The 27,218-nt window shown below is 36.8% G+C and overlaps 1 protein-coding gene and 1 pseudogene across 1 annotated transcript; both read left to right on the top strand.

The window, feature by feature from the left end:
* Positions 1 to 2,729: 2,729 nt before the first annotated feature.
* On the top strand, positions 2,730 to 6,665 carry LOC110618941 (pectinesterase PPME1). Its single transcript, XM_021762210.1, has 5 exons — positions 2,730 to 3,221; positions 3,321 to 3,527; positions 3,616 to 3,854; positions 4,071 to 4,223; positions 6,476 to 6,665. The coding sequence occupies exons 1-5, from the start codon at positions 2,730 to 2,732 to the stop codon at positions 6,663 to 6,665; spliced, it is 1,281 nt and encodes a 426-aa protein (XP_021617902.1).
* Positions 6,666 to 21,162: 14,497 nt separating this feature from the next.
* On the top strand, positions 21,163 to 21,820 carry LOC122723972 (annotated as a pseudogene).
* Positions 21,821 to 27,218: the final 5,398 nt, after the last annotated feature.

Below are 27,218 nucleotides of genomic sequence, written 5' to 3'. Positions count from 1 at the left end.
TTTGAACGGCTTCGACAACCGCGAGTCACACAACTGGCTTGGACACATTAATGAGAAAAGGATGAAGATGCTAACTTCATAAGGATATCTGCAAGGGTTGAAATATGTTGATATAGGTCTATGTGAGAGTTATGTTCTGGCGAAGCAGAAACGAGTCAGTTTCACAAAGGCTACCAAAGAACTAAAGGCAAAACGGTTAGAACTAGTACATATAGATGTGTGGGGTCCATCTCCAGTTTCCTCTCTTGAAGGTTCCAAATACTATGTTACCGTCATTGATGACTTTAGTAGGAAGGTATGGGTTTACTTTCTGAAACAAAAATCAAAAGTGTTTGCCACTTTAAGAGATGGAAAGCTAAAGTTGAAATCAGACTAGGTTGAATATCAAATGCCTAAGGTCTAATAATGGAGGAGAGTATGATTCTATAAAATTCAAAAAGTTCTGTGCTGATGAGGGAATCAGGTGCACCAGGTCAATTCCTGGCAAGACAAGACAGAATGGAATTGCAAAAAGGATGAACAGAATGTTGAATGAGCGACCAAGAAGCATGAGGCTACATGTTGGGCTGCCAAAAATGTTTTGGGCAGATGCAGTGAGCACAATAACATATTTTATAAATAGGGGACCTTCAGTTCCTTTGGATTTCAAGATTCAAGAAGAAGTTTGATCGGGTAAGGAGATCAAGTTTACTCACTTGTGGACTTTTGGGTGTGCTACCTATGTTCACATTGATCCATAAAAGAGATACAAGCTTGATGCAAAGGCTTTGAAGTGTTACTTTATTGGGTATGGTTCAGATCAGTTTGGGTATAGATTTTAGGATGACAAGAACGGGAAGATCTTGAGACACTGTGATGTGATATTTGATGAGAATGTATTGTATAAGGGTAAGTCTGGGGTGCAATCTGAAGATGCAGAAGAAGTGGGAGCTGAGGTTGAGTTGCAAAAAATTTCACCTAGTGATGTTACTGTAAGACCACATGAGAATCTAGAAAACACTATTGCAGAACCAGAACAATAGCAGTCACACCTGCACCAGTGTTGAGGAGATCTACTAGTGCTACCACGTCACTAGAAAAGTATTCACCTTCCTTGTATTATTTGCTATTGACTGATGGAGGGGAACTAGAATCCTTTGATAAGGCTTTGCAGATGAAGGAATCAATCAAGTAGGAGCAAGTCATGGATGATGAGATATGGTCACTTGAGAAGAATGAGACTTGGAAATTAACTGAGTTGTCTGCAGGGAAGAAAGATTTGTTGAACAAGTGGGTTTACAGGATTAAGAATGAAGCTGATAGTAAAATTAGGTTCAAGGCTCGATTGGTGGTTAAGGGGTATTCACAAAGAAAATGTATTGATTACATTGGAATATTCTCTCTTGTTGTGAAGCTAACCACAATCAGAATTTTGTTGAGTATTGTTGCAGTAGAGAACTTGCACCTTGAGCAAATGAATGTAAAAACAACATTTCTACATGGAGATCTATAGGAAGAGATCTACATGTAGCAACCATAGGGATATGAGGTTCCTGGTAAGAAACACATGTTGTGCAAGTTCAAGAGGAGTTTGTATGGGTAGAAGCAGGCTCCAAGACAGTGGTATAAGAACATATTTCATAGGAGTGAAAAGAATCAGTGTTATTATATCAAGAAGTTTACTAACTTCTTTGTTATGTTACTCTTATATGTGGATGATATATTGATTGCAGGTCAAGTGTGGAGGAGATCAATAATCTTAAGGGGAGACTATCATTAGAGTTTGAGATGAAAGATTTGGGTGCAGTAAAGTAGATTCTATGGATGAGGATTTTCCGGGATAGGTTTGCTGGAATTCTAAATTTTTCCTAGGAGCAATACATTGAGAAGGTGTTGTCCAGGTTCAGAATTGATGATGCTAAGCTCAGGAGCATACCTTTGACTAACCATCTCAAATTGTCAAAGGAGCAATCACCCAAAACAGCTATAGAGCATGATCACATGGCAAAAGTACCTTATGCTTTTGCAGTTGGGAGTTTGATATATTTTTGTATTTTCTCTAGGGATATAATTATATAATATTCTTCTGGTGTATTTTGTTTTGAGAACTCACAGAGAAATGAGAAAACCTTAGCCACCGTGGATGTTGCCAAATTAGTGAATCATGTTAAAGCTGTGTTGATTTCTTTTCCTGCTTATTTTTTGAATTACTTGATTGTTTGATTCTTAACAACTATTATTATTATTATTAGAATTATGAATTATTTTTTTTTCAAAAAATTCAAGAATATTGAATTTTTTCTGTCTCAATTTTTATCTTAGCACCATTTGGTTCTCTTAATTGTTATAGAGGCATTAGGCTTATGGTTATCTCTTCATCTAGTCAACGAAGAGATAATGTCTAATGACATGAGAAAATAGACGTTAATTTTTTTTATTGATCTGCTTCATGTTAAGGGAACGGATCCTACAAATTTGGTTGAATGGACTCTTCACAACTCATAAACAGGAAAAAAAAAGGAATAAGATAGATTTTGCTAATTTAAGGCAAAGATGAGGACACCTTTCAATTTTTTTCCTATATTTAGTTGCATAAGTGAGGAATCCTTTGAATCCCACATTTTTTTTAGATTGTTTCTCTATAGATTAGGGCTATAGTTCTATAAATTAGAATCCTACTGCAAAGGAGAAGCAAGCAACCATTTAGAGAACCTTGAATATATAAATTAACGGGAGGAAGTAACAACAAGATGACTAAAGAACACTTTGTTAGTGCTCAATGTGTTCTTATCATCATTCTTATTGTTGCTCCCACTGTTAGCTCTGATGATACAACACCCATTCCGGCTGATGATGCTAAAGTACGTAATTGGTTCCAAACTAACGTTAAGCCCTTGGCAAGTCGTAAAGGTACCTTAGATCCAGCCCTTGTAGCTGCTGAGGGTAAACCCAAAATAATTAAGATCTCAAAAGATGGAAAAGGAGATTTCAGGACTCTTACTGATGCGATTAAAAGTATTCCATCAGGAAATAAACAACGTGTGATTATGAAAATTGGACCTGGAGTTTACACCGAGAAAATCACTATTGATATGAATAAACCTTTTATTACATTCCTTGGAGCTCCTAATGCTATGCCCACTTTAGCATTTGGTGGCACAGCCTTGGAGTATGGAACTGTTGATAGTGCCTCTGTAATGGTGTTGTCTGATTATTTCATGGCTACTTATATTATTTTTAAGGTATTTAGACATACACATACATGTCTGTTTTAATTATCATATTATTTAGTTTAATGGTTTTTGTTCTTATAATTCTTTTTTTTTTTCTTTTGGGTCTAGAATACTGCACCAGGACCTAATTCAAAGAAGCCAGGAGCTCAGGCAGTTGCATTAAGAATTAGTGGAGACAAGGCCACTTTTTATAACTGTAGAATGCTTGGATTTCAAGATACATTGTTGGATGAAAGAGGCCGCCATTTCTTTAAGAATTGTTACATTGAAGGCACTGTTGATTTCATTTTTGGAAGTGGGAAGTCCCTTTATCTGGTAATATATATACATATAAAATCAACATTTAAAAAAATCTTTATGTATATAATAAAAATTTCACTTTTATACCTGTTTTTAAATGTAGGAAACAGAGATACACGTTATAGATAATAAGGGTGCATTCATCACAGCACAGGCAAAAACCAAAAAATCAGAAGATTATGGTTACTCTTTTGTACAATGCAAAATAACTGGAAAAGGGTCTGGCACATATCTGGGACGAGCATGGAAGACGATGCCTGAAGTGGTATTCTCTTATACTAAAATGGGTGCCGTTGTCAATCCTCTTGGATGGTCAAATAATAATATACCTGAGAGAGATAGGTACATTAAGTTGTCTTAAGGAAAATACTTACCTAGACTAGATCCGCATGGACCCATTTTGTAAATATATGATGGAATCCATATGAAATCCCACGTATTTACACTATGGGTCCATGCGGATTTAATTTAGGTAAGAATTGACCGCCTTTTAAATTTAATCCTGAAAGAAATAAGATTAGTAATGAATTAATTAAGATGAATTGTTTGAAAATGCAGCACGGTTTTCTTCGGGGAATACAAGAATTCAGGACCTGGAGCAGCTCCCAAACGACGTGTTAAGTTCACCAAGCAGCTAACGGATAGAGAAGCGAAACGCTTCATCTCTCTCGGCTATATTCAGGGTTCAAAATGGTTGCTTCCACCTCCATTGTAATTTATCATTAATTAACATTTACTTTGGAGGATGACATTTATTTTTGCCGAAATGTATATTGATGCAGGTTTTAATGCAAAAATTATATATACTTATTGGCAAGCATAATTCTTATGTCTTTTTTTTTTATTTTTATAGAGGGCACTAATATATATATTTTCCCAAAACACTGAAAAAAAAATTGAAACATTACTTATAAAAAAAGAAAAACATAATATAACTGATGTTGCACCTTCTCTTTTATCGCGTCCAGATATACAAAATAATTAGAATTTAGGTGGTTTGGTGGGCAAAACCTCCTATATTTAAGTTAGTAATGGATGTAAGGTTGTATGTTAATGAAAAGAAATTTTAGTTAGTTTAATTTGAATAATACTCTTCATTTAAAAAGAAAATTTCAACTTTAATTTGGACTTGATTATAGCTAACTAATTTATTTGTACCCTTATTACTAATAATTAATTTCATTATTATCTCAAATTGTTATTCAAAAATTATGTTATGCTTAATAACTATATTTCGTCTATTTATATTCATTCTGTAAGTCAATTATTACAAATCAAAACAGCTAAAAAATCAAAATGCAAATGTAATTTTATACACAACCATACGAATTATGAATGAAAACCTTTAATAGAAATCTAATTTTTAATCAAATTTTGTTTAAAATTCTTTTTCAGTTTTTAAATTTTGAAGTTTTTTTAATTAGAATCGTTAAAAAAAATCTTTTCTGATAAACAATTTAAAAGAAATAATACTTCTAAAATCTTATAACAGTGGCCATTCAATTTGCTATCCCCATAAATTACCTCCCTACCATTAATCGTTGGATCAAATTCTTTGGTGATATTTAATTTCCTTTTCTCTTATTCTTTCTCTAATGTGGAGTAATTAGCCTTAAATTTTATAAAAGACTTAGACCAGACTTAATTTTTATTGCCGACATTCGTTGAAGGCCCACAATAACTTTCTAGAAAGGAAATTTCGAGACTGATGATTTTGAAAAGTGTGACAAGGGTCATAGGCATGTCGCAAAGGTCAGGCTCAATTTCAATCATTTAGGAGGTCAATTTCACATTTTAATTATTTTTTAGATTTTTTCATAATTTTCCACATTAGGGTTTTTATTATTATAAATAGTCATTTTCTTAGCTGTTTGAGACACATTTCAATTTTCGAGAATTCAATAAGAAATTTCAGCTTCTAATCTTTCGTTTTCTGAATTTCATCTTAACTAAATATTATTGGTTAAAACTCCTGACAGAGCCTAAACAGTCCTATTTCAATTGGTATCAGAGCGAATTTCATCCATGACCGACAACCAAGAGGCACGACTCGCTAAAATTAAGGCATCCTTAATAGAATTGAGGGAGATGATTGGATAGCTAGCCCTACAACGGGATAACAACCAACTCATCGTAGTCAAACGCCCACAGCCAGTTCCAAATCCTGTGGTCGCAAATCCCTAACAGGATTATCACAAAGGTTATAAGATAAAGATAGACATTCAAAACTTTTCTAGTTCGTTGGATGTAGAATCTATCCTTGATTGATTAGCAGAGGTTGATTGGTTTTTTGAAGTTATGAACGTGGAGGAGGATCGAAAGGTTCTGATTGTGGCTTATAAATTAAAGGGTGGTGCAGTAACATGGTGGAATTATGTTCAAAACGAATGCTATTGCAGGAGGTTTGAATTTATACAAAACTGGTTATTGATGAAACAACATCCATAGATGATAGAATAGCGGTTCTTGCCTAATGATCACACCCAGGTTTTGTATAATCGATATCATGACTGTATTCAAGGGAGTCGAAGGGTGGATGAATATACGGAAGAGTTTTTGAGGTTGCAGGCAAGGTGTGATAACTATGAGAACGAAGTCCAGCAGCTTGCTCATTATCAGAGGAGACTGAAACACGAAATTTTCTATATAATGGGAGTAGCTGCGATTTTCATTTTAGCAGATGCCATTGAGATGGCAAAAAGAGTAAAAGAACGTGTTGCATGGCAGCTTTGACATCAGTCTAATCGGAATTTTAATTACAAAAATTCTAATTCGATAGGAACTCAGTAGTATAGAGGTAATTATAACGGACAACCTTCTAGGGTTGAAAATTCTAGCAATCATCAGAATACTGTGGAAGAAAGGAGAGACAGTAAGGGAAAGGCAGTCATCAATACAGCAGACAAAGGAGGCAAAACTAATTCTTATCAGAAACCAATCCGGGACATATGTTATCACTGTAGGCAACCTCGACATCGATTGAATAATTATCCAGAACGCAAAGGAGTTAATAATGATAGTCAACAGGTTAATGTGGTTGAGGACGTGGTTGAATCTGAGGAGGAAGAGGATGAAGATGATGGGTCTATTGTTGGTTCTAAAGATGGGGAGGTTACCTATGTGGTGAAGAAAATTCTATACTCGACAAAATAGGAGGACGAAAAACAAAGGAGGAAGATTTTTCAGGCGAAGTGTCGAGTGGGAGAAGCGATTTGCAGGCTAATTGTAGATAGTTGCAATTGTGAAAATTTGATAGCTAAGCAATTAGTGAAAACACTGCAGTTGTCAATACAGCCTCACCCTTCGACATACAAAGTTGGGTGGATTAAGGAAGGTCCGACAATTGAAGTCAATAGAATCTGCAGCGTGCCTATTTCTATCGGTAAATCTTACACTGAATCTGTTAATTGTGATGTTATGGATATGGATTACTGTAGAATTTTGCTAGGTCGTCTTTGACAGTTTGATGTTGATGCTTTACATAAGTGTAACGACCCCAAAATGGACCGTCACCGGCGCTAGGATTCAGGTCGGCTTAAGGCCGCCAGAACCCATAGCAAGCCTGCTTTACTCTCTGTGTACCTGTAAATCTCATACATGATCATACATTTTCTGTGAAAATAAAAACTCTTTTCTGAACCATGGCTTAACCAGTGCATGCACTATCTCTGTACTCTGTACTCTGTACTCTGTACCCCTGACTAGAGCTTGCTCTAGATGGTTTATCTCATACCTATTAAGCCTGGTTTTTCACATACTTTGTAAAGCATATACATACTAGATCATGTACATAACACAAGATTTACAACACAAACCACTAAGTCAAGCACAACTGTAACTGAATACACAACTAGTACATCTCTTTAATATTACATGTCCACTCTAAGCTATTACATATCTCTTTTCTCTTTTTGTACTCTTCTGGATCCCCCTCTGTACACTGTACACTGAACCTGCAAGACTGGGGTTAAGGGAGTGGGATGAGCTCTATAGCCTAGTGAGTAGAACAGTAAAACATACCGTTAAAAACGTGATCATATGGAATGCATCATAACACAGACAATCCACATCAAGGGTAAACCTGTCACCACATAGTCTCAGTAACACTGCCGTGCCAGGGCGTAGAATCGAGCACCTGGTCTTCCTGTCATATATGTATACGTGTATATAATACCTGTACTTACCATTGCCAGGGCGTAGTCAAAGGCTCCTGGTCTTTACTATACCTGCCAGGGCGTAGTCAAAGGCTCCTGGTCTTAACTCAGAGACTATTGGATCATTCAGCATTCACCCACATCAACAATTAACTATGCAATGCAACATATTCGTGGATTCTAATGTAATCAACCTATTGCATAATCATGATGCATGAGATATGCCAAAAACATTCCATTGCTCAATTAAAAGATTTAAGTTTAGTTCCACTCACCTCTGGCTATCTGGACTGACTGACTCTGCAGGCTCTGAAAACTCTGGAGCAGTACTCACTGCTGCTCTCTCTGGTTCCTCTGGTCTGTGCCTACACAGATGGACTCAAATGAGGGACCAAACTAGCTTAAGAATAACTCTATTAACTCCCCAAGAATCCCCTTAAACTCACTCAAACATCCATGCAAAGCATGCAAAGGAAGGCTGGACAGAACACTTTGGGCAGCAGGTTCGGCGGCCGAAAGTCCTCTCCAGAGCCGAAACTCATGCACCTTCGGCGGCCGAATCTTAACTTTTGGCAGCCGAACCCTTTCGGGGGCTAGTTTCGGGGGCTGAAAGGCACTCCAGAGACGAAAGTCTCTAACCTTCGGTGGCACCTTCGGCGGCCGAACTCCCCTCCAGAGCCGAAAGTCCAAAAGCTCGGGGGCAAGCTTAGGCAGCCGAAATCACCTCCTCTCACCTCCTCAGGGGTTCGGCGGCCGAATGTTCCTTCGGCTGCCGAACCTGAGTTCATCAGCAGGGCAGAAACTTGCCCTGCCTCTCGCCAAATGCACAAAGCTCCTCCAAACTCAAACACCTCACTTCCTCAACTTGCATACACCTAAGTATATGCTCAAAGGGGTAAAAAACTACCTAAAAACCCCAACAACACAAAACACATAATACAAAAACAAGCTCTTCTCACAAAATCATCAAACACTCTCTTTTTAACCTATTCATGCAACTCTCTCCATAAACCCCATAAAACCATTATAAATCATAAAAACAAGTTCAGAATCTTCACTTACCTCTTGAAATCAAGTAGATGAATGATCCTAACGTGGAGTTTTGAAGTAACTCTCCAAACTTCACAACTTTGTGTTTTTAGCTTAAAACCTTCAAAATACCATAAAACTCAATCAAATCTTTGCAAGATTGGATGAAAACATGAAAGAATGCTAAAAAAGGACAGGGTCTCACCTCAGAAAGTGAAAGAAACGGCGAAGCTTATCCTTTCAACCGACTGAGGGCCGTTTTATAGGTGGCTGGCCAGACCACCTTCGGTGGCCATACGTGAAACCGAAAGCCATGCATGTTCGGCGGCCGAACCTCACCTTCGGCGGCCGAACCTGGCTTTTCTGCCTTGGTTCTTTTCTTTCAAAAACTTATTGCATTTTCACTTTAAAACATTAAAACATTCCATATTACTTAAGAAAAACATAAATCTTACCCTTCTAGAGAATCCCGACATCCCGGATTCCACCGGACGACAGGTATTCCGATGCCGGACTCTAGCCGGGTATTACATTCTCCCCCCCTTAAGAACATTCGTCCTCGGATGTTCCCAAAACAAACAATAACACATAAAAAGGACGAAACTAACCTTAAAACATATATGGTTACTGCTGGAGCATAGACTCCCGCGTCTTCCAGGTGCACTCTTCCAGATTATGGTGATTCCATAAAACTTTCACCATCGGAATCTCCTTGTTCCTTAGTTGTCTGATCTGTGTGTCCAGAATCCGCACTGGCTGCTCTATATAAGTGAGATCTCCTAGAATCTCCACATCAGGCTCACTAATAACTTGACCCGGATCTAACACAAATTTCCGTAGCATAGAAACATGAAATACCGGGTGAATCCTCTCCATAGAAGTAGGTAAATCCAGCTTATACGATACATTTCCGATCCTCTGCAAAATCTCAAAGGGTCCAATGTACCGTGGAGCTAACTTACCTTTCTTTCCAAAACGAACCACTCCTTTCATTGGAGACACTTTTAGCAATACCCAATCTCCCTCCTGAAACTCTAACAGTTTCCTGCGAATGTCTGCATAGCTTTTCTGTCTACTCTGCGCTGTTCTGATCCTCTCTCTGATCACGGGCACTGTTCTACTGGTATTCTCTACTAACTCTGGCCCTGCAAGAGCCTTCTCTCCTACCTCTTCCCAGCAAACAGGTGATTTGCATTTCCTCCCATATAATGCTTCATAAGGAGCCATCCCAATGCTAGCATGATGACTGTTATTGTAGGCAAACTCCACCAGAGGTAGATGCTGCCTCCAAGAACCGCCAAAGTCTAACACACACATTCGGAGCATATCCTCTATGGTCTGGATGGTCCTCTCTGACTGCCCATCAGTCTGTGGGTGGAAAGCAGTACTAAAATCTAATCTCGTGCCCATTGCACTCTGCAGACTTCGCCAAAATCTGGAGGTGAACTGAGGTCCTCTGTCTGAAACTATAGACACTGGGACTCCATGTAATCTCACTATCTCATCCAGATAAACCTGTGCCAACTTATCCACAGAATAGTTACTCCTAACTGGAATGAAATGAGCAGATTTCGTGAGTCTGTCCACAATCACCCATATAGAGTCTATCCTGTTGGACGTTGCCGGTAAGCCTACTACAAAATCCATAGCTATGTTCTCCCATTTCCATTCTGGAATCGGCAGTGGGTTAAGCATTCCAGCCGGCTTCTGATGTTCGAGTTTCACCCTCTGACAAACCTCACAAGCTGTCACGAACTGCGCCACTTCTTTCTTCATGGCTAGCCACCAATACACCTTCTTCAGATTCTGATACATCTTGGTGGCTCCCGGGTGAACACTATATCTCGCATTATGAGCTTCCCTCATAATGTCTTCCTTCAGACTACTAACATCTGGTACACAAAGTCGACTCCCATAGCGAAGGATCCCTTTGCTATCAAATCTGAACTCTGCACTATTGCCTGACTGAACAGTCCTGGCAATTTTCATCAATTCAGGGTCCCCATGCTGTCTTTGAGCTATCTGCTCCAGAAACACTGGTGTCACTCTCATTTGTGCTATCAACGCACCTGTACCAGACAACTCTAGCTGTAACCCCTCCTCAATGAGCTTATAAAGCTCTATCACTACTGGTCTCCGCTCTGCTGCTATATGGGATAAACTGCCTAGTGACTTCCGGCTTAGGGCGTCTGCCACAACATTCGCCTTACCCGGATGATACTGGATCTTACAATCATAATCACTGAGCAATTCTACCCATCTTCTCTGCCTCAAATTCAGCTCTCTCTGGCTCAAGATGTACTGTAGACTCTTGTGATCAGTAAAGATCTCGCATTTAACCCCATAGAGGTAATGCCGCCACATCTTGAGTGCAAAGATAACTGCTGCCATCTCTAGGTCATGGGTGGGGTAATTCAACTCGTGCTTCTTTAACTGTCTAGAAGCATAAGCAATCACCCTATCACTCTGCATCAAAACACAACCCAATCCCACTCGAGATGCATCACAGAACACTGTGAAATCCTCGTTACTAACAGGTAGAGCTAACACTGGTGCTGATGTCAATCTCCTCTTGAGCTCCTCAAAGCTCTCTTCGCACTGGTTTGACCAGACAAACTTCTGATTCTTCTGAGTCAGTTTGGTCATAGGAGCAGCTATCTTCGAGAAGTCCTGAACGAACCTCCTGTAGTAACCTGCCAGTCCCAGAAAGCTTTTAATCTCAGTCACTGTAGTGGGTCTGGGCCAGTTAGCTACAGCCTCTATCTTCTTGGGGTCTACCTCTATCCCATCTGCTGATACTACATGTCCCAAGAAGGAAATGCTCCTCAACCAAAACTCACACTTAGAGAACTTGGCATATAAACCATGCTCTCTCAGTGTCTGCAGAACTATCCTCAGATGCTGGGCATGCTCCTCTGCATCTCTGGAATACACTAAGATGTCGTCGATAAAGATAATAACAAAGTGATCCAGATACTCGCTGAAAACTCTGTTCATGAGATCCATGAATGCTGCAGGGGCGTTAGTCAACCCGAACGGCATCACTAAGAACTCATAATGCCCATATCTGGTCCTGAAAACTGTCTTAGGCACATCTTCCTCTCTGACTCTTAACTGATGATACCCGGATCTCAGATCTATTTTAGAAAAACAACCTGCTCCAGCTAGCTGGTCGAATAGATCATCAATCCTAGGTAAAGGGTACCTATTCTTGGTAGTAACCTTGTTCAACTGTCTGTAGTCGATACAAAGTCTGAGGGATCCATCCTTCTTTCTAACAAAAAGCACTGGAGCACCCCAAGCTGAGGTACTAGGGCGGATGAAACCCTTATCTACCAAGTCCTGTAACTGTTCTTTCAACTCCTTTAACTCTGCTGGTGCCATCCTGTAGGGAGGAATAGAGATAGGTCTGGTACCAGGCAGTAATTCAATTTCAAACTCTATCTCCCTATCAGATGGTAGTCCTGGTAAGTCATCTGGGAACACATCTGGAAACTCTCGGACTATTGGTACTGAAGCTGGTTCCCTAACCTGACTATCTAGCTCCCTCACATGAGCTAGAAACCCCTGACAACCCCTCCTAAGCAAACGACGAGCCTGAAGGGCTGAAATCAGACCTCTGGGTGTACCTCTCCTATCTCCTCTGAAGACACACTTTGACCCATCCTGGTCTCTGAGACTAACTACCTTGTCTCTACAGTCCAAGGTAGCACCATATGTAGATAGCCAATCCATCCCTAGAATGACGTCAAAATCTGTCAAATCTAGAACCACAAGGTCAGCTGGAAGGCATCTACCCTCTATAAACACTGGACTGAAACGACAGACTGACACTGTCACTGATGGGTCGCACTTGGGTCCACTGACCCAGAGAGGATACTCTAACTCAGAACTGATCAAACCCAATCTCTCTATGGCTCTCGAAGCAATAAAGGAATGAGAAGCACCGAGGTCCATCAAAACATACACATCTGAACACCCAATGATGAGATTACCTGACACCACAGTGTTCGATGTGTTAGCCTCTTCCTGTATCACTGTGAAAATCCGTGCGGGGCTACCAGATTTCCACCTCGGGAACCTGCTGCTGAAGTAGAGGCTGCCCCTCTCCCTCTACCTCTGCCACTACCCTGAGGCATGGCTGGAGCTGCAAGCTGCCCTACTGGCTGTACAACACTGCCTGAACTCATCTGCTGGGATGGTGCCACAAAAGTCACCTGAGGACAATCCCGAGCAAAATGCCCTTCCTGTCCACATCTAAAACAGGCTGAAGATCCCAACTGACAGGCTCCCCTGTGGGGTCTCCCACATCTTCTGCACACTGGACTAGCTGTGCCAGAACTAGAACCACTACCCATTCCCAGACTAGACTTGGCTTTACTCCAGAACTTATTCTTTAATCCTTTCACTCTATCCCATCTCTTGTTGCCTGAAGTTCCTGAACTGGGGGCCTTAGAACCCGAAGCCTGTGCCTTTGACTGTCTCTGAATATTGGCACTTGCTTCCATTTTCCTGGCTGCGTCCACTATAGAGTGGAAACTCTCCTTTTCTGCTGGAAGAATCAAGGAAGAATACCTGGGATGAAGTCTTATGGTATATCTCCTTGCTTTCTTCTGATCAGTATCATAGGCCTGACCCACGTACTGAAGCAAATCCAGGAACTTATCTGTAAACTCGTCAACACTCATTTCATCTGTTTGTCTCAGCTGTTCAAACTCTATTACCTTCATCTCCCTGGAACTATCAGGAAAAGCCCACCCTGCAAACTCATTGGCGAACTCTCCCCACGACATACTGTTCATCCTGGGCTCCACATAATTCTTGAACCATTCCTGAGCCTTCTTACACTTTAGTGTAAACCCCGCCATCTCAATGGCTCTGCTATCATCTGCACCTAACTCATCAGTGATCATCTTCACAGTTCTCAGGTACTCAAATGGATCATCTCCTGTATTGAACTTGGGAGCATCCAATTTCAGGTACTCAGTCATTTTCACCTTACTTCCAGATGAACTAGGTGGAGGTGTTTGGACAACAGGGGCTACTGGTTCTGTTTGTGGTGGTGGGGGTACTGGTTCATTTAGTTCTGGGTGTGCTGCATTTGGATGGGTAGGGGAGGGTGGATACATGGGGTGTGGTGGGTAATAGTGAGGATCTGGCATATATGTAGGATATGGGACAAAACGAGAGTACTCCGACATACCCTCCATCGGATAGTCAAAACCTGAGGCCTGAACGCCTCCCTGGGATTCTCCCATACCTTCATCCATAGACGGGTCAGTCTCCATGGCCTCCCTCACCTCCTCTGATCTACCTCCTCTAACTGTCCCTCTTCTGCTCTCGTCTACAGACCTTCTAGGGTCTATTGACATGCCTTCCCTGCTAGATCTTTGTGACCTTGCCCTCGGCAATGCAAGAGGACGAGCAGCTAATCTCTCACTATCTGGTGGGACTCCAGTCAATCGAGCTGATCGACGAGTTCCTCGCATTTTAACTCTGGAAAACAACACATAACATAGCATATCAACATATAATTAACTCATATATCTCAATAATGCACATGCATATCATGGCATTTCATAACATCAAAAAGACAGGACTCAATATCCTATCCTAGTGGACGTGATCTCCTATTGTGCTTGACCAACTGTAACCTCTATGAGCCCGACACTCTCTCTATAGGTCCGATCATGTGAACCTAGGGCTCTGATACCAATCTGTAACGACCCCAAAATGGACCGTCACCGGCGCTAGGATTCAGGTCGGCTTAAGGCCGCCAGAACCCGTAGCAAGCCTGCTTTACTCTCTGTGTACCTGTAAATCTCATACATGATCATACATTTTCTGTGAAAATAAAAACTCTTTCCTGAACCATGGCTTAACCAGTGTATGCACTATCTCTGTACTCTGTACTCTGTACCCTGTACTCTGTACTCTGTACTCTGTACCCCTGACTAGAGCTTGCTCTAGATGGTTTATCTCATACCTGTTAAGCCTGGTTTTTCACATACTTTGTAAAGCATATACATACTAGATCATGTACATAACACAAGATTTACAACACAAACCACTAAGTCAAGCACAACTGTAACTGAATACACAACTAGTACATCTCTTTAATATTACATGTCCACTCTAAGCTATTACATATCTCTTTTCTCTTTTTGTACTCTTCTGGATCCCCCTCTGTACACTGTACACTGAACCTGCAAGACTGGGGTTAAGGGAGTGGGATGAGCTCTATAGCCCAGTGAGTAGAACAGTAAAACATACCGTTAAAAATGTGATCATATGGAATGCATCATAACACAGACAATCCACATCAAGGGTAAACCTGTCACCATATAGTCTCAGTAACACTGCCGTGCCAGGGCGTAGAATCGAGCACCTGGTCTTCCTGTCATATATGTATACGTGTATATAACACCTGTACTTACCATTGCCAGGGCGTAGTCAAAGGCTCCTGGTTTTAACTCAGAGACTATTGGATCATTCAGCATTCACCCACATCAACAATTAACTATGCAATGCAACATATTCGTGGATTCTAATGCAATCAACCTATTGCATAATCATGATGCATGAGATATGCCAAAAACATTCCATTGCTCAATTAAAATATTTAAGTTTAGTTCCACTCACCTCTGGCTATCTGGACTGACTGACTCTGCAGACTCTGAAAACTCTGGAGCAGTACTCACTGCTGCTCTCTCTGGTTCCTCTGGTCTATGCCTACATAGATGGACTCAAATGAGGGACCAAACTAGCTTAAGAATAACTCTATTAACTCCCCAAGAATCCCCTTAAACTCACTCAAACATCCATGCAAAGCATGCAAAGGAAGGCTGGACAGAACACTTTCGGCGGCAGGTTCGGCGGCCGAAAGTCCTCTCCAGAGCCGAAACTCATGCACCTTCGGCGGCCGAATCTTAACTTTCGGCAGCCGAACCCTTTCGGGGGCTAGTTTTGGGGGCTGAAAGGCACTCCAGAGATGAAAGTGTCTAACCTTCGGCGGCACCTTCGGCAGCCGAACTCCCCTCCAGAGCCGAAAGTCCAAAAGCTCGGGGGCAAGCTTGGGCAGCCGAAATCACCTCCTCTCACCTCCTCAGGGGTTCGGCGGCCGAATGTTCCTTCGGCTGCCGAACCTGAGTTCATCAGCAGGGCAGAAACTTGCCCTGCCTCTCGCCAAATGCACAAAGCTCCTCCAAACTCAAACATCTCACTTCCTCAACTTGCATACACCTAAGTATATGCTCAAAGGGGTCAAAAACTACCTAAAAACCCCAACAACACAAAACACATAACACAAAAACAAGCTCTTCTCACAAAATCATCAAACACTCTCTTTTTAACCTATTCATGCAACTCTCTCCATAAACCCCATAAAACCATTATAAATCATAAAAACAAGTTCAGGATCTTCACTTACCTCTTGAAATCAAGTAGATGAATGATCCTAACGTGGAGTTTTGAAGTAACTCTCCTTCAAACTCTCCAAACTTCACAACTTTGTGTTTTTAGCTTAAAACCTTCAAAATACCATAAAACTCAATCAAATCTTTGCAAGATTGGATAAAAACATGAAAGAATGCTCAAAAAGGACAGGGTCTCACCTCAGAAAGTGAAAGAAACGGCGAAACTTATCCTTTCAACCGACTGAGGGTCGTTTTATAGGTAGCTGGCCAGACCACCTTCGGCAGCCATACGTGAAACTGAAAGCCATGCATGTTCGGCGGCCCAACCTGACCTTCGGCGGCCTAACCTGACTTTTCTGCCTTGGTTCTTTTCTTTCAAAAACTTATTGCATTTTCACTTTAAAACATTAAAACATTCCATATTACTTAAGAAAAACATAAATCTTACCCTTCTAGAGAATCCTGACATCCCGGATTCCACCGGACGACAGGTATTCCGATGCCGGACTCTAGCCGGGTATTACAATAAGGGAAAGGAGAATTCATACATATTTACATGGAATCAGAAGAAGATTACTATTTTGCCTTCTAGTTCTGCGAAGCATTCTAAAGTGGAAGGGAAGACTATTGCTATTGTTTCTACTATTTCTATGGGAGTGTAAATGCTATCAGGCACAGTTGAGAAATCTGGAGGCACATTGACTTTATTAGTGAGAGTAAAAGGTGAAGTGGATGATGCACCATCTTTACCGCCACCCATCAAAGAGCTATTGGAGGAGTTTCCTAGGGTAGTGAAGGAGCCTTCAAAGCTTCAACCTTTGCGGGATATTCAACATCAGATTGATCTCATTCCTGAATCCAAATTATCGAATCTGCCTCATTACAAGATGAGCCTGAAGGAGAGCAAAATCCTTCAAGAACAGGTTAAAGAGTTATTGAAGAAAGGACACATTCGGGAGAGCATTAGCCCTTGTGGAGTCCCTGCCTTGTTGGTTCCAAAGAAGATGAAACTTGGATAATGTGAGTGGATAGCAGAGCTATCAATAAGATTACAGTTTAATATCGATTTCCTATTCCTCGCCTGGATGACATGCTAGATCAGTTATCAGGTTCTAAAGTCTTCTCTAAGATCGACCTTAAAAGCGGCTACCACCAAGTTTGAATTAAGGAGGTAGATGAGGAAGATAGCCTTTAAAACCAAGGAAGGTTTGTATGAGTGGCTGATTATACCATTTGGTTTGATGAATGCACGTAGCACGTTCATGCAACTTATGAACCAGGTTTTGCACCCTTTCTTATGCAAATTTTTGGTTGTTTATTTTGATGATATCTTGATTTTTAGTCGCAGTGAAGAAGAACATTTACAGCAACTCCGTCAAGTCATAACAGCCTTATAAGAAAATGAGCTGGTTATTAATTTAAAAATATATATTTATATGACAGAGCACGTTCTATTTCTTGGATTTGTTGTTAGTGCATAAGGGATAAATGTTGATGAGAAAAAGGTAGAAGCAATACGAAACTGGCCCATTACCAAAAATATTTCAGAAGTTCGCAGCTTTCACGGACTTGCTACTTTCTATCGGTGGTTTATTAGAAATTTCAGCAACATCATTGCCCCCATCATAGATTGTTTAAAGAAAGAGAGAATACATAAATTTACTTGGACTAAAGATAAGCTTTGAGAAGATTAAAGATAAGCTTACTTTTGCCCCTATTCTTGTTCTACCTAATTTTGATAAACTGTTTGAGATTGAATGTGATGCTTGTAGAGTTGGGATTGGTGGTGTATTATCATAGTCTAGTGGGCCTGTTGCCTTATTTAGTGAGAAATTGAATGATGCTAGGAAGAAGTGGTCTACTTATGAGCAGGAATTGTATGCAGTATTTTTTGGGCCTTTAAGACTTGGGAACAATATCTGATGGGGCAGGAGTTCATTATCCACACAGATCATCAATCTTTGATTCATTTTAAGACTCAAAAATATGTGAATAAGATACACGTTCGATGAGTAGCTTATTTTGGAGCTTTTCATTATATTATAAATATAAGGCTGGCTATAGTAACAAGGTAGCAGACGCTTTCAGTAGGAGGGCTGCTTTGTTGATTACAGTTAGCCAGAAGATCATGGGTTTGAATTTTTGAAGAATTTGTATGTTGCAGATGATGATTTTGCTGATATATGGGCGAAGGTCTAGGCTCATTAGCCTGTTCATGGGTTTTTGATACATGATAGATTTCTTTTTAAAGAGAATAGGTTATGCATTCCTCGTTCTTCTCTGCGGAAAAAATTGATTCGAGAGGTCCATGAAGGAGGTTTGAGTGGTCATTTGGGGCGTGATAAGACTATTGCTAGTTTAGAGGAGTGTTTTTATTGGCCATAATTGAAAAAGGATACATGTCGGATAGTCTAGAAGTATCGAGTTTGTTAAACTCAGAAGGGTCATTCACAGAATACGTGTTTATATACTTCATTACCTATTCCAGAATATCCTCGAGAGCACTTGTTTATTAACATGAATATAATTTCATTTTTGTTGTCATTGTCAGGTTCTCCAAAATGGCGCATTTCATTCCTTGCAAGAAAACTAATGATGATTCTCATATTGCAAAACTGTTTTCCAGGAGGTTGTTCGTTTATATGGCATTCCTAAGATCATTACTTCTGACAGAGATGTGAAGTTTCTAGCTCACTTTTGAGTGATTTTATGGAAGCGTTTTGGGTGATTCTACATTGCATCTGCAGTGATAAGAAAACTGCTTGGAATCTTACTCTTGCCTAAACAGAATTTGCTTACAATAGTTCTGTCCACAGCTTTATATAGATGTCACCCTTTGCAGTTGTATACAAGAAAATTTCAATGCACACAGTTGATTTTATTACCCTTTCTACAAGTTTTCATAACAGTATTGCAGCAAACAGCTTGGCAAATCAGTATGTGGACGTTTTCAAACAGGTACAACAATGTGATAAAGGACTATTTAGACTCTGTCAGGAGTTTTAACCAATATCGTTTGGCTAAGACGAAATAAGAGAAAAAATAGACTGAAGACAAAAAGTCTTATTGAAATTCCTCAAAAATTGAAAAAGTGAATTTCTAATAGGCAATGGAGACTATTTATAATAGAAACAAAACCCTAATATGCAAAATTATGAAAATACCCAAAATATCAAAAAAAAAATTAAAATGCAAAATTGACTCCCTAAACGATGGAATTTTCATATTGAACTTTGTGACAGGCCTACAGCCCTCGTCACACTTTTGAAAGTCGTGCGTCTCAAAATTTTCTTTTCGAAAAGCTATCGTGGGTCTCTATCGAATGTCGGCAGCAAAAGTTAGACCCGGTCTAAGTCTGCCGTAAAGTCCAAGGCTAGTTGCTCCATGTCAAAATGTCTTACAGAAGCCAATGACAAGTATAAAATTGCATATGATAAATATAAGCGTTTTAAGTAATTCAATATTGACGATCAAGTTATGGTGTATTTGTGCAAGGAATATGGTGGAGGAAAGAAAAAAATTTGATCCAAAGAAGATTGGTCCATTTCGGATTATTCAGAATATTAATGATAATGTCTATGTTCTTGAACTCTCAAATTATATGAAAATTCCCAAGACGTTTAACGTAATGGATCTGTTTCAGTAATACTCTATTGATGACAACTCGAAGTCGAGTTCTTTATAAGTGGAAGGGAATGATGCAGAGCAATTAGCCTTGAATTCTATGAAAGACTTGTATCAGGCTTAACTTCTGCTATCGATGTTCGTTGGAGGCCCACAATAGCTTTCCGGAAAGGGAATTTCGAGACGGACAACTTTCAAAAGTGTGACGAGAGTTGTAGGCCTGGTCACAAAGTTCGAGGCCCAAATTCAATCGTTTAGGGAATTAATTTTGCATTTTAATTTTTTTTTAATTTTTTCATAATTTTTCACATTAAAATTTTTATTATTATAAATAGCTCTTTTCTTGACTGTTTAACACTTTTTAATTTTTAAGAATTTAATAAAGAATTTTAATTTTTAATCTTTGATTTTTTAATTTTCATCTTAACCAAACATTATTAGTTAAAATTTCTAACGAAATTTAAATAGTTCTATTCCATCCTCCGCATGGAATGTTAATTAAATTTGAATGCTAATTATTTGTTTAATAATGTAAACGATTTTTACTTTATTTTAATTTTCCATATGTTGATTAATCCTTGTTTCTCTTGGTAGCTTCTAGACTCAATTTATTCAAAAAAAAAAAAAAAACTAATTGTTTTATCAAAAAATTTATATTTTACGTGAAATTTTTTACAAATTAATATATTTTTCGAAATAAATTATGATATAGAAAATATGCGACATTAACAGAAAAATGATAATAATGATTCAAATTAATATATACATATAACTTTTTTTAATCTTTTAAAGATAAATCTGCAATATGAATATTTTTATTATTTAATTAGTTTAGAATAAAATAAACTAACTTTGTTATAAAAATAAATTTATTTTTCCAACCATTTTATGGAAAATTTATTAAATTAATAAAAAGTTTTATTTTTCAAATATGTAAAGATATATTTTAAATTAATATAATAAAATTATATTAAATTAATATTATTACTATTAATAATGTTGTATTACATTATTGAGTATTTTAATATTTTTTATATTCCTTTAAAAGTTATTTTTTTGTTAATTTAATAATTTTTCATAAAAATAATTACTTTATCAAAAATATATATAATTTTTAAATAAATCTATTTATGATATATGATTTTTATCTCATGAGCCTTTCTTTTTTATTTCAGTATATCAATTTACGCCTATTTATTATTATTATTTTTTTCATAGGTGAATTCCATAGATTTTCACATCTCAGATTTACATATACAACATATATCACTGTCATAATAAAATTTCTTATTAAACAAGGAATGGGTTGCACCATATATATGAAAGAATATACAATAATAATGTATTTGATGAATCAAATACTATGGTTGCACCATATATATAAAAGAATATACAATAATAATGTATTTGATGAATCAAATACTATGGTCTAATAGCAAAATTCTGATTAGTTGATAATATTGATTGATAATTTTGTGAAAGATTCCTGTGAAAGGTTTCATTAACTCTTAATTCACATCGAGTAGATCTTATTGTTATGAGAATTCTTAATTCATGAGTTGTAGAGAGGGATTTATGTTACCGTAAATAAAAACTAAAGTAAGTGTTGGATTCAAGGCTGGTGTCAAAGATTATAAATTGACTTATTATACTCTTGACTATCAAACCCACCATAGATATCTTGGCAGCATTCTAGTAACTCCTCAACTTGGAGTTTCACCGAGAAGCAAGAGCTGCAGTAGCTGTTGAATCTTCTACTAATATATGGACAACTGTATAGACTGAGGGACTTATAAATCTTGATCGTTATAAAGGACGATGCTATAGGCCTCGAGCCCGTTCCTAGAGAACAAAATTAATATATTGTTTATGTGGCTTACCCATTAGACCTTTTTGAAAAAGTTTTTGTTACTAACATGATTACTTCTATTGTGGGTAATGTATTTGGGTTCAAAACCCAACACACTCTACATAGGATTTGCGAATCCCTTCTGCTTATTCTAAAACTTTCCAAGAGCCTCATGAAATCCAAGTTGAGAAAGATAACTTGAACAAGTATGATGGCCCCCTATTAAATATTTTTTAAAAAAATTACGAAATTGTATAGTAATGAATAATACATTGAAAATTTTTCAATAAAAACATTTTTTTTTCTTTATAGTTCAACCATTGTAAATTTGGAATGTGGATGCGTTTTAATTGCCACTGAAAGTTTGGAATTTTAAAATTTTTTTCCCAATAGTTCAAGCCCTAAAATTTTTGCTTTTCTTAATAGTTTAACTCATTTATGTTGAGATTAATTTTGAAGTCAGACTTTTTTGTAGAGCCAACAAAGTCTTGCTCAAGCGGATATTATTAAATCCATTCTCCAGCAGTATCCTAGAGCTAGTAGCCAATCCATTCATCTGTCAAAGTTAGCTATTTGTTTGAGTCCCAACTCTCTAATCAAGCAGCAAATCTCTATGCATTTAAACATCTAGTATCTTAATTTTAAGACCATATTCTTGGACTTCCAGCTCAATTTCACAGGCCTAAGATCCTTCTTTGGATTTCATTAAAAAGCGGATTGAAAAGAAGTGCTCAGGATGAAAGGAAAAGTTGTTGTATAAGGTCGGTAAAGAAATTCTCATTAAAGCGATTTCATCGGCTATCCCAATGTTTGCAATCTCATGCTTTCTGTTCCCTGCCTCTTTGCAACAAAAATAACAGTATTATTGCTAGTTTTTTGCGAGGAAAAATCAATGAATAGAAGAAGCTTGGTTGGCTAGCTTGGTCAAAACTATGCAAATTAAAGAGTGAAGGAGGCCTTAGTTTCAGGGACATGGTTAGCTCCAATAGAGCTCTACTTGCGAAATAGTGTTTGCGTATATTATCACCAACCCAAACTCCTTACTTGCTCAAGTGCTCAAAAGTAAATATTTTCCCCATTCTACGTTCAAGGGATGGCGGAGCATTCTTTGGTGAAGGGAGATTATCAAGCAAGGTCTAAGATGTCAAGTCGAAAATGGTGAGAACATCAGATGTAAAGAAGATTGCTAGATCCTATGCTTATTTCCTCATATTTCAAAAGTGACAAGGAACCATGATCACAATATTACCAAAGTTACACCTGATTACTCACTCTTTACATGCTTGGGATGTACCTACTCTGGAAGCAAATTTCAAAAGGGATGGCATTGCTCATATCCTATCCATTCCAATTAGTCTATTTCCAAGCCAAGATTTTTTGGTCTGGCATTTTGAAAGGAGTGGTGTGTATGCAGTAAAGTCAAGTTACTGGATTGCTAGGAAACTGGAAGATTCTCATTAGTTAGGTGTGTTGTTAGCCCTTGTGTTTGTGATACATATTTTATCATGTTGATAATTTCTTGTCAAGATAAATATTAATATTATATGATCCAACATCCTATTTCTTTGATCTCTTTGATCGGTATTGCTTATAAAAAATATCTCATTTATAATTAATATTACATTTATAATCCATCGATGTAACGCATTCCATCTCTCTTGGCTATATTCAAGTAGGGGTGAGCAGTATTCGGTTCAAATCGAAAAAACCGACCGAACCGAATTAATTTGAAAATTGGGTTTGGTTTTTTATTTATTTCAGTTTGGTTCAATTTTTAATTTCAAAAATTTCGGTTATTTCGGTTCGGTTCGATTTTGATCAGAAAAAAATTGAACCGAACTGATTAGTAATAATAATATGTTATTTTTAATAATATAGAGAAATTAAATTATATTAAGATTAAAATATTTTAATTAAATTTTGAAATACTAAAAATAGTGTAAAAAATAAAAAATTTATTAAAAATCGAAATCGATCAAATTGAATCGAATCGAACTGAATCAGACCGATTCAATTCAGTTTCTGATCAAAATCAGTTCGGTTCGATTTTTATAAATACTAAAATTTCGATTTTCAGTTTATTCGGTTCAGTTTAATTTTAAACCGAACTGACCGAATACTCACCCCTATATTCAAGGTTCAACATGGTTGCTTCCACCTCTATTATAATTTATCATTAATTAATATTTATTTTAGAGGATAACATTTATTTTCGCCGAAATGTATATTGATGCAGGTTTTAATGCAAAATATATATTTATTGGCAAATATAATTCTTATGTTTCCTTTTTTTATTTTCCAAAAGCACTGGAAAAAAAATTAAAACATTACTTACTAAAAAAGAAAAACATAATATATCTGATGTTGCACCTTCTCTTTTTTTGAGTTCAGATATACAAAATAAATAGAATTTAGGTAGTTTGGTGGCAAAATCTCTTATACTTAAGTTAGTGATGGGTTCAATAGTGTACGTATTGGAAGCAATCTTACTTGTTGTGGTTTAAGGCTTGATTTGTGTGTGAATATCTCTTCTTTCTTTCTTTGTCTTGTGCAATATAAGAAGTTTAATTTGTACAGTATAGGAAGTTTAGTTTGTAGTGTCTAGAAAGTTTTGCATTCTTAAAATTTTCTTAATAGAATTGAACCCGGTGTATATAGTTTCTCATTTCTATCAATGAAAGGACAATATTTTTATTTTCAAATTGTGTGATTCTCTTTTTGCAGTATATTAATGAAAAGGGTGAACAATAAAATAATCTATGTACCTAGAGGATGTCTTTATATATAGCTGTTGGAAGTCTTATCTTCACTTGGTTTGGAGAATAGAATTTCAATAAGACAAAGATTTGTTTGTTGGTCTTATCCCGATGAAGATTGGAGTTTCCTTGGGACAAGGAATCTGTGTTTTATTCCTCTTGGATCTCCTTTAACTGTATCAAAGGGCAGATCCACACTAGGGCCAAGGGGTGCCATGCGCCATTCAACTTTTTAAGATTATGTAGGTATGTTTAGGTAATTTTTCTTTAATTTTAAATAAATAAGAGAAAAATTATTATTAAGTCCCTAAATTTTTAAAAAAAGTTATTAGTTTGTCCCTATTTAAAAATCATACAATTAAAATATCTTTATATTTTATAAAATCAAATCCTTAAATCCTTTTATAAAAAAAATCAATTAACCTACCTTAAATACTTATATTATTTAATTCATGTAATTTTAACTATACATATTATTTAGTACATATAATTTTAACTTCAAGTGTACTAATATTTTTCAAACTATTTATAAAATAAGTATTCACTCATTATTTAATTTATTTTTATATACTCACCTTTTATTATTATCAAGTGATAATTATTTTTGTTTATTTATATTTATGTGATTGAAATTATATATTAGACTATTTTAATTTATAAAAGTAAATTTTAAATTAAAAAAAAAGTACTATGAATAATGATTAGATTATTTAACAAGTTTAATAGGTTATGAATTAAATTATTTAAAAAAAAGTTAAATATAGATAAAATTAAATAGTGTTCATATAGATAATAGGTTAAGTTATTCAAAAATTTTTAAAAAATTTCAGGCAAACTGATTTAACTTGCAATATTTTATTCATATAAATTTTTTTTAATTAATTCGACTCTCAATTTCAGAACTTTATTTTTAAAATATATATGCATAAAATTTTTTTAAAATAAATAAAATTAGATGTTTTATAAAAAAAAATAAAATTTTGCCCCTAATTCAAATTTCTAATTACTATTTCTATATTTCTGGGCTCCGGATTTCGACGTTTCAGTATTCAGTCTTGATCTTGGATCTAGAGTTTCGGGTCTTCAATTTTTCATTTTGCGATTATTCCCCAATTTTTTTTTCAACACACCACTAATTCCTTCACTGCAATTAAACCCGTCTACATCCCGTCAAATGCCAACGGACTTTGTTTTTCGTTAAAAGAAAAAATTACAAGCTGCTTATCCATCAAACAGAATGAGCAAGAAGCAGAAAAATCACTTTCTATCAAATAACAATCCACATTATTAAATAATAGAAATTTATCCAACAAGGGCCATAAGCCTATCACATCCAAAAAGATTGGAATCTATTTATATCTATATAGCAAATTAAATCTTTCTTAAATTTAATGTGTGTCATTCTCAAAATTTTTAATCGTTTCAAAATGTTCATGTGGAGTTCTTTCTATTTGCTCCTCTTTCAAATGGTTTAATGGAGAGTTTGTTTCTTAAAATCTGACATCACATATTATTAAGGGATTCAGTTATTCAAGAAAATAAAAAAATAATTATTTCTAAAATAATATAGTTAGTTCTTATAGATTATTCTAAAATGATATAGTTTGTTCTTATGGATTATTCTAAAATAGTATAGTTAATTCTTTTTCTTCCTTATATTATATATAAATATGAGTCTTATCAAGGTATTTATGAGAAAGTAAATATTATTTTTTACTTCCAGTAATATTGACATGATATCAGAGCAATAATTGCTCCCATTGTTCGAGAAAATTTTTTTTTCATGTGAAATTTCTCCTTTGTCCCGATAAAGAATACCGTTCTTTGACCCGAGTCTTCTCTTTCACGCGAAGTCTCATATCCATTCCGAGTGTTTTTTCTCCTCTGTCCTGAGAAAAAAAAAATACTCTCTGACCTCTGACACTGAATCTTCTCTTCCACACAAAGTCTCTCATCTGTCCCGAGGGTTTTTTCTTTCGTTTTGAGAGTTTTCCCTCGTGAAGTTTCTCTCATCCGTCCCGAGTATTTTTCTTTCCTTTCTAGAATTTTTTTTTCTTTCATGCGAAGTTTCTTTCCCAAGAGTTTTTCTTTTCATTCTGAGCGTTTTTCTTTTCGTCTCGAGAGTTTTTCTTCCATGCAAAGTTTCTTTCCCGAGAGTTCTTTCTTTCTATTCCGAGAGTTTTTTTTCTTGTTCTTTCTTTCTTTTCCTTATCTTTTGCTTGAATCATCTGCAACCAGAAACACAAATTTGAATAGTCATTATCTTACTAATCCTTCGAATCTATATTTTTTTCATCCAAACAAAAATCTGGCACTAGTTTTGGTGTCTCCAGTCTTTTCTGGTCTAAACTATCACTCTTGGATGAAAGCAATAAAAATGGCATTACAATCCAAAAATAAGATCAGATTCATTGATGAAAGTCTAAAGAAACTATAGAAAGGCAATTCTATATTTACTGCGTATGATAGATGCAACAACATGGTTCTTTCATGGATAACGAGGTCTCTTTCTCAGATGCATGGAAAGATCTATAAGATCGCTTCTCACAAGGTGATATGTTCCGAATCTTTGACTTACAAGAAGAAATTTACAATTTCAAACAAGGTGATCTATTTGTTACCGATTATTTTAGTCATCTTAAAACTCTATGAGATGAGTTAGATAAATTTAGACCTATGCCATAATGTGCTTGTTTAGATCCTTACAATTGGGGTGTTCTTAAGACTATGAAAACTCATAAACAGTACTGACTATATCATTCATTTCTTAAAAGGTCTCAGTGATTTTTTTAGTCATGCTAGATCCCAGATTATAATGATGGATCCCTTACCATCCATCATTAAGACTTTCTCTCTTATGGTACAACAAGAGAGACAAT

Source organism: Manihot esculenta, chromosome 7 (assembly GCF_001659605.2).
Source record: "Manihot esculenta cultivar AM560-2 chromosome 7, M.esculenta_v8, whole genome shotgun sequence".
NCBI classification, from domain to species: Eukaryota; Viridiplantae; Streptophyta; class Magnoliopsida; order Malpighiales; family Euphorbiaceae; genus Manihot; species Manihot esculenta.
This window is presented reverse-complemented; position numbering and strand designations above follow the sequence as displayed.

Excerpts from the sequence above, each read along its gene's own strand:
- LOC110618941 (XM_021762210.1), top strand. The coding sequence starts at position 2,730 with ATGACTAAAGAACACTTTGTTAGTGCTCAATGTGTTCTTATCATCATT. Across the intron at positions 3,528-3,615 it reads GTGGGAAGTCCCTTTATCTG|GAAACAGAGATACACGTTAT; the intron begins GTAATATATATA and ends TTTTAAATGTAG. Across the intron at positions 3,855-4,070 it reads AATATACCTGAGAGAGATAG|CACGGTTTTCTTCGGGGAAT; the intron begins GTACATTAAGTT and ends TTGAAAATGCAG.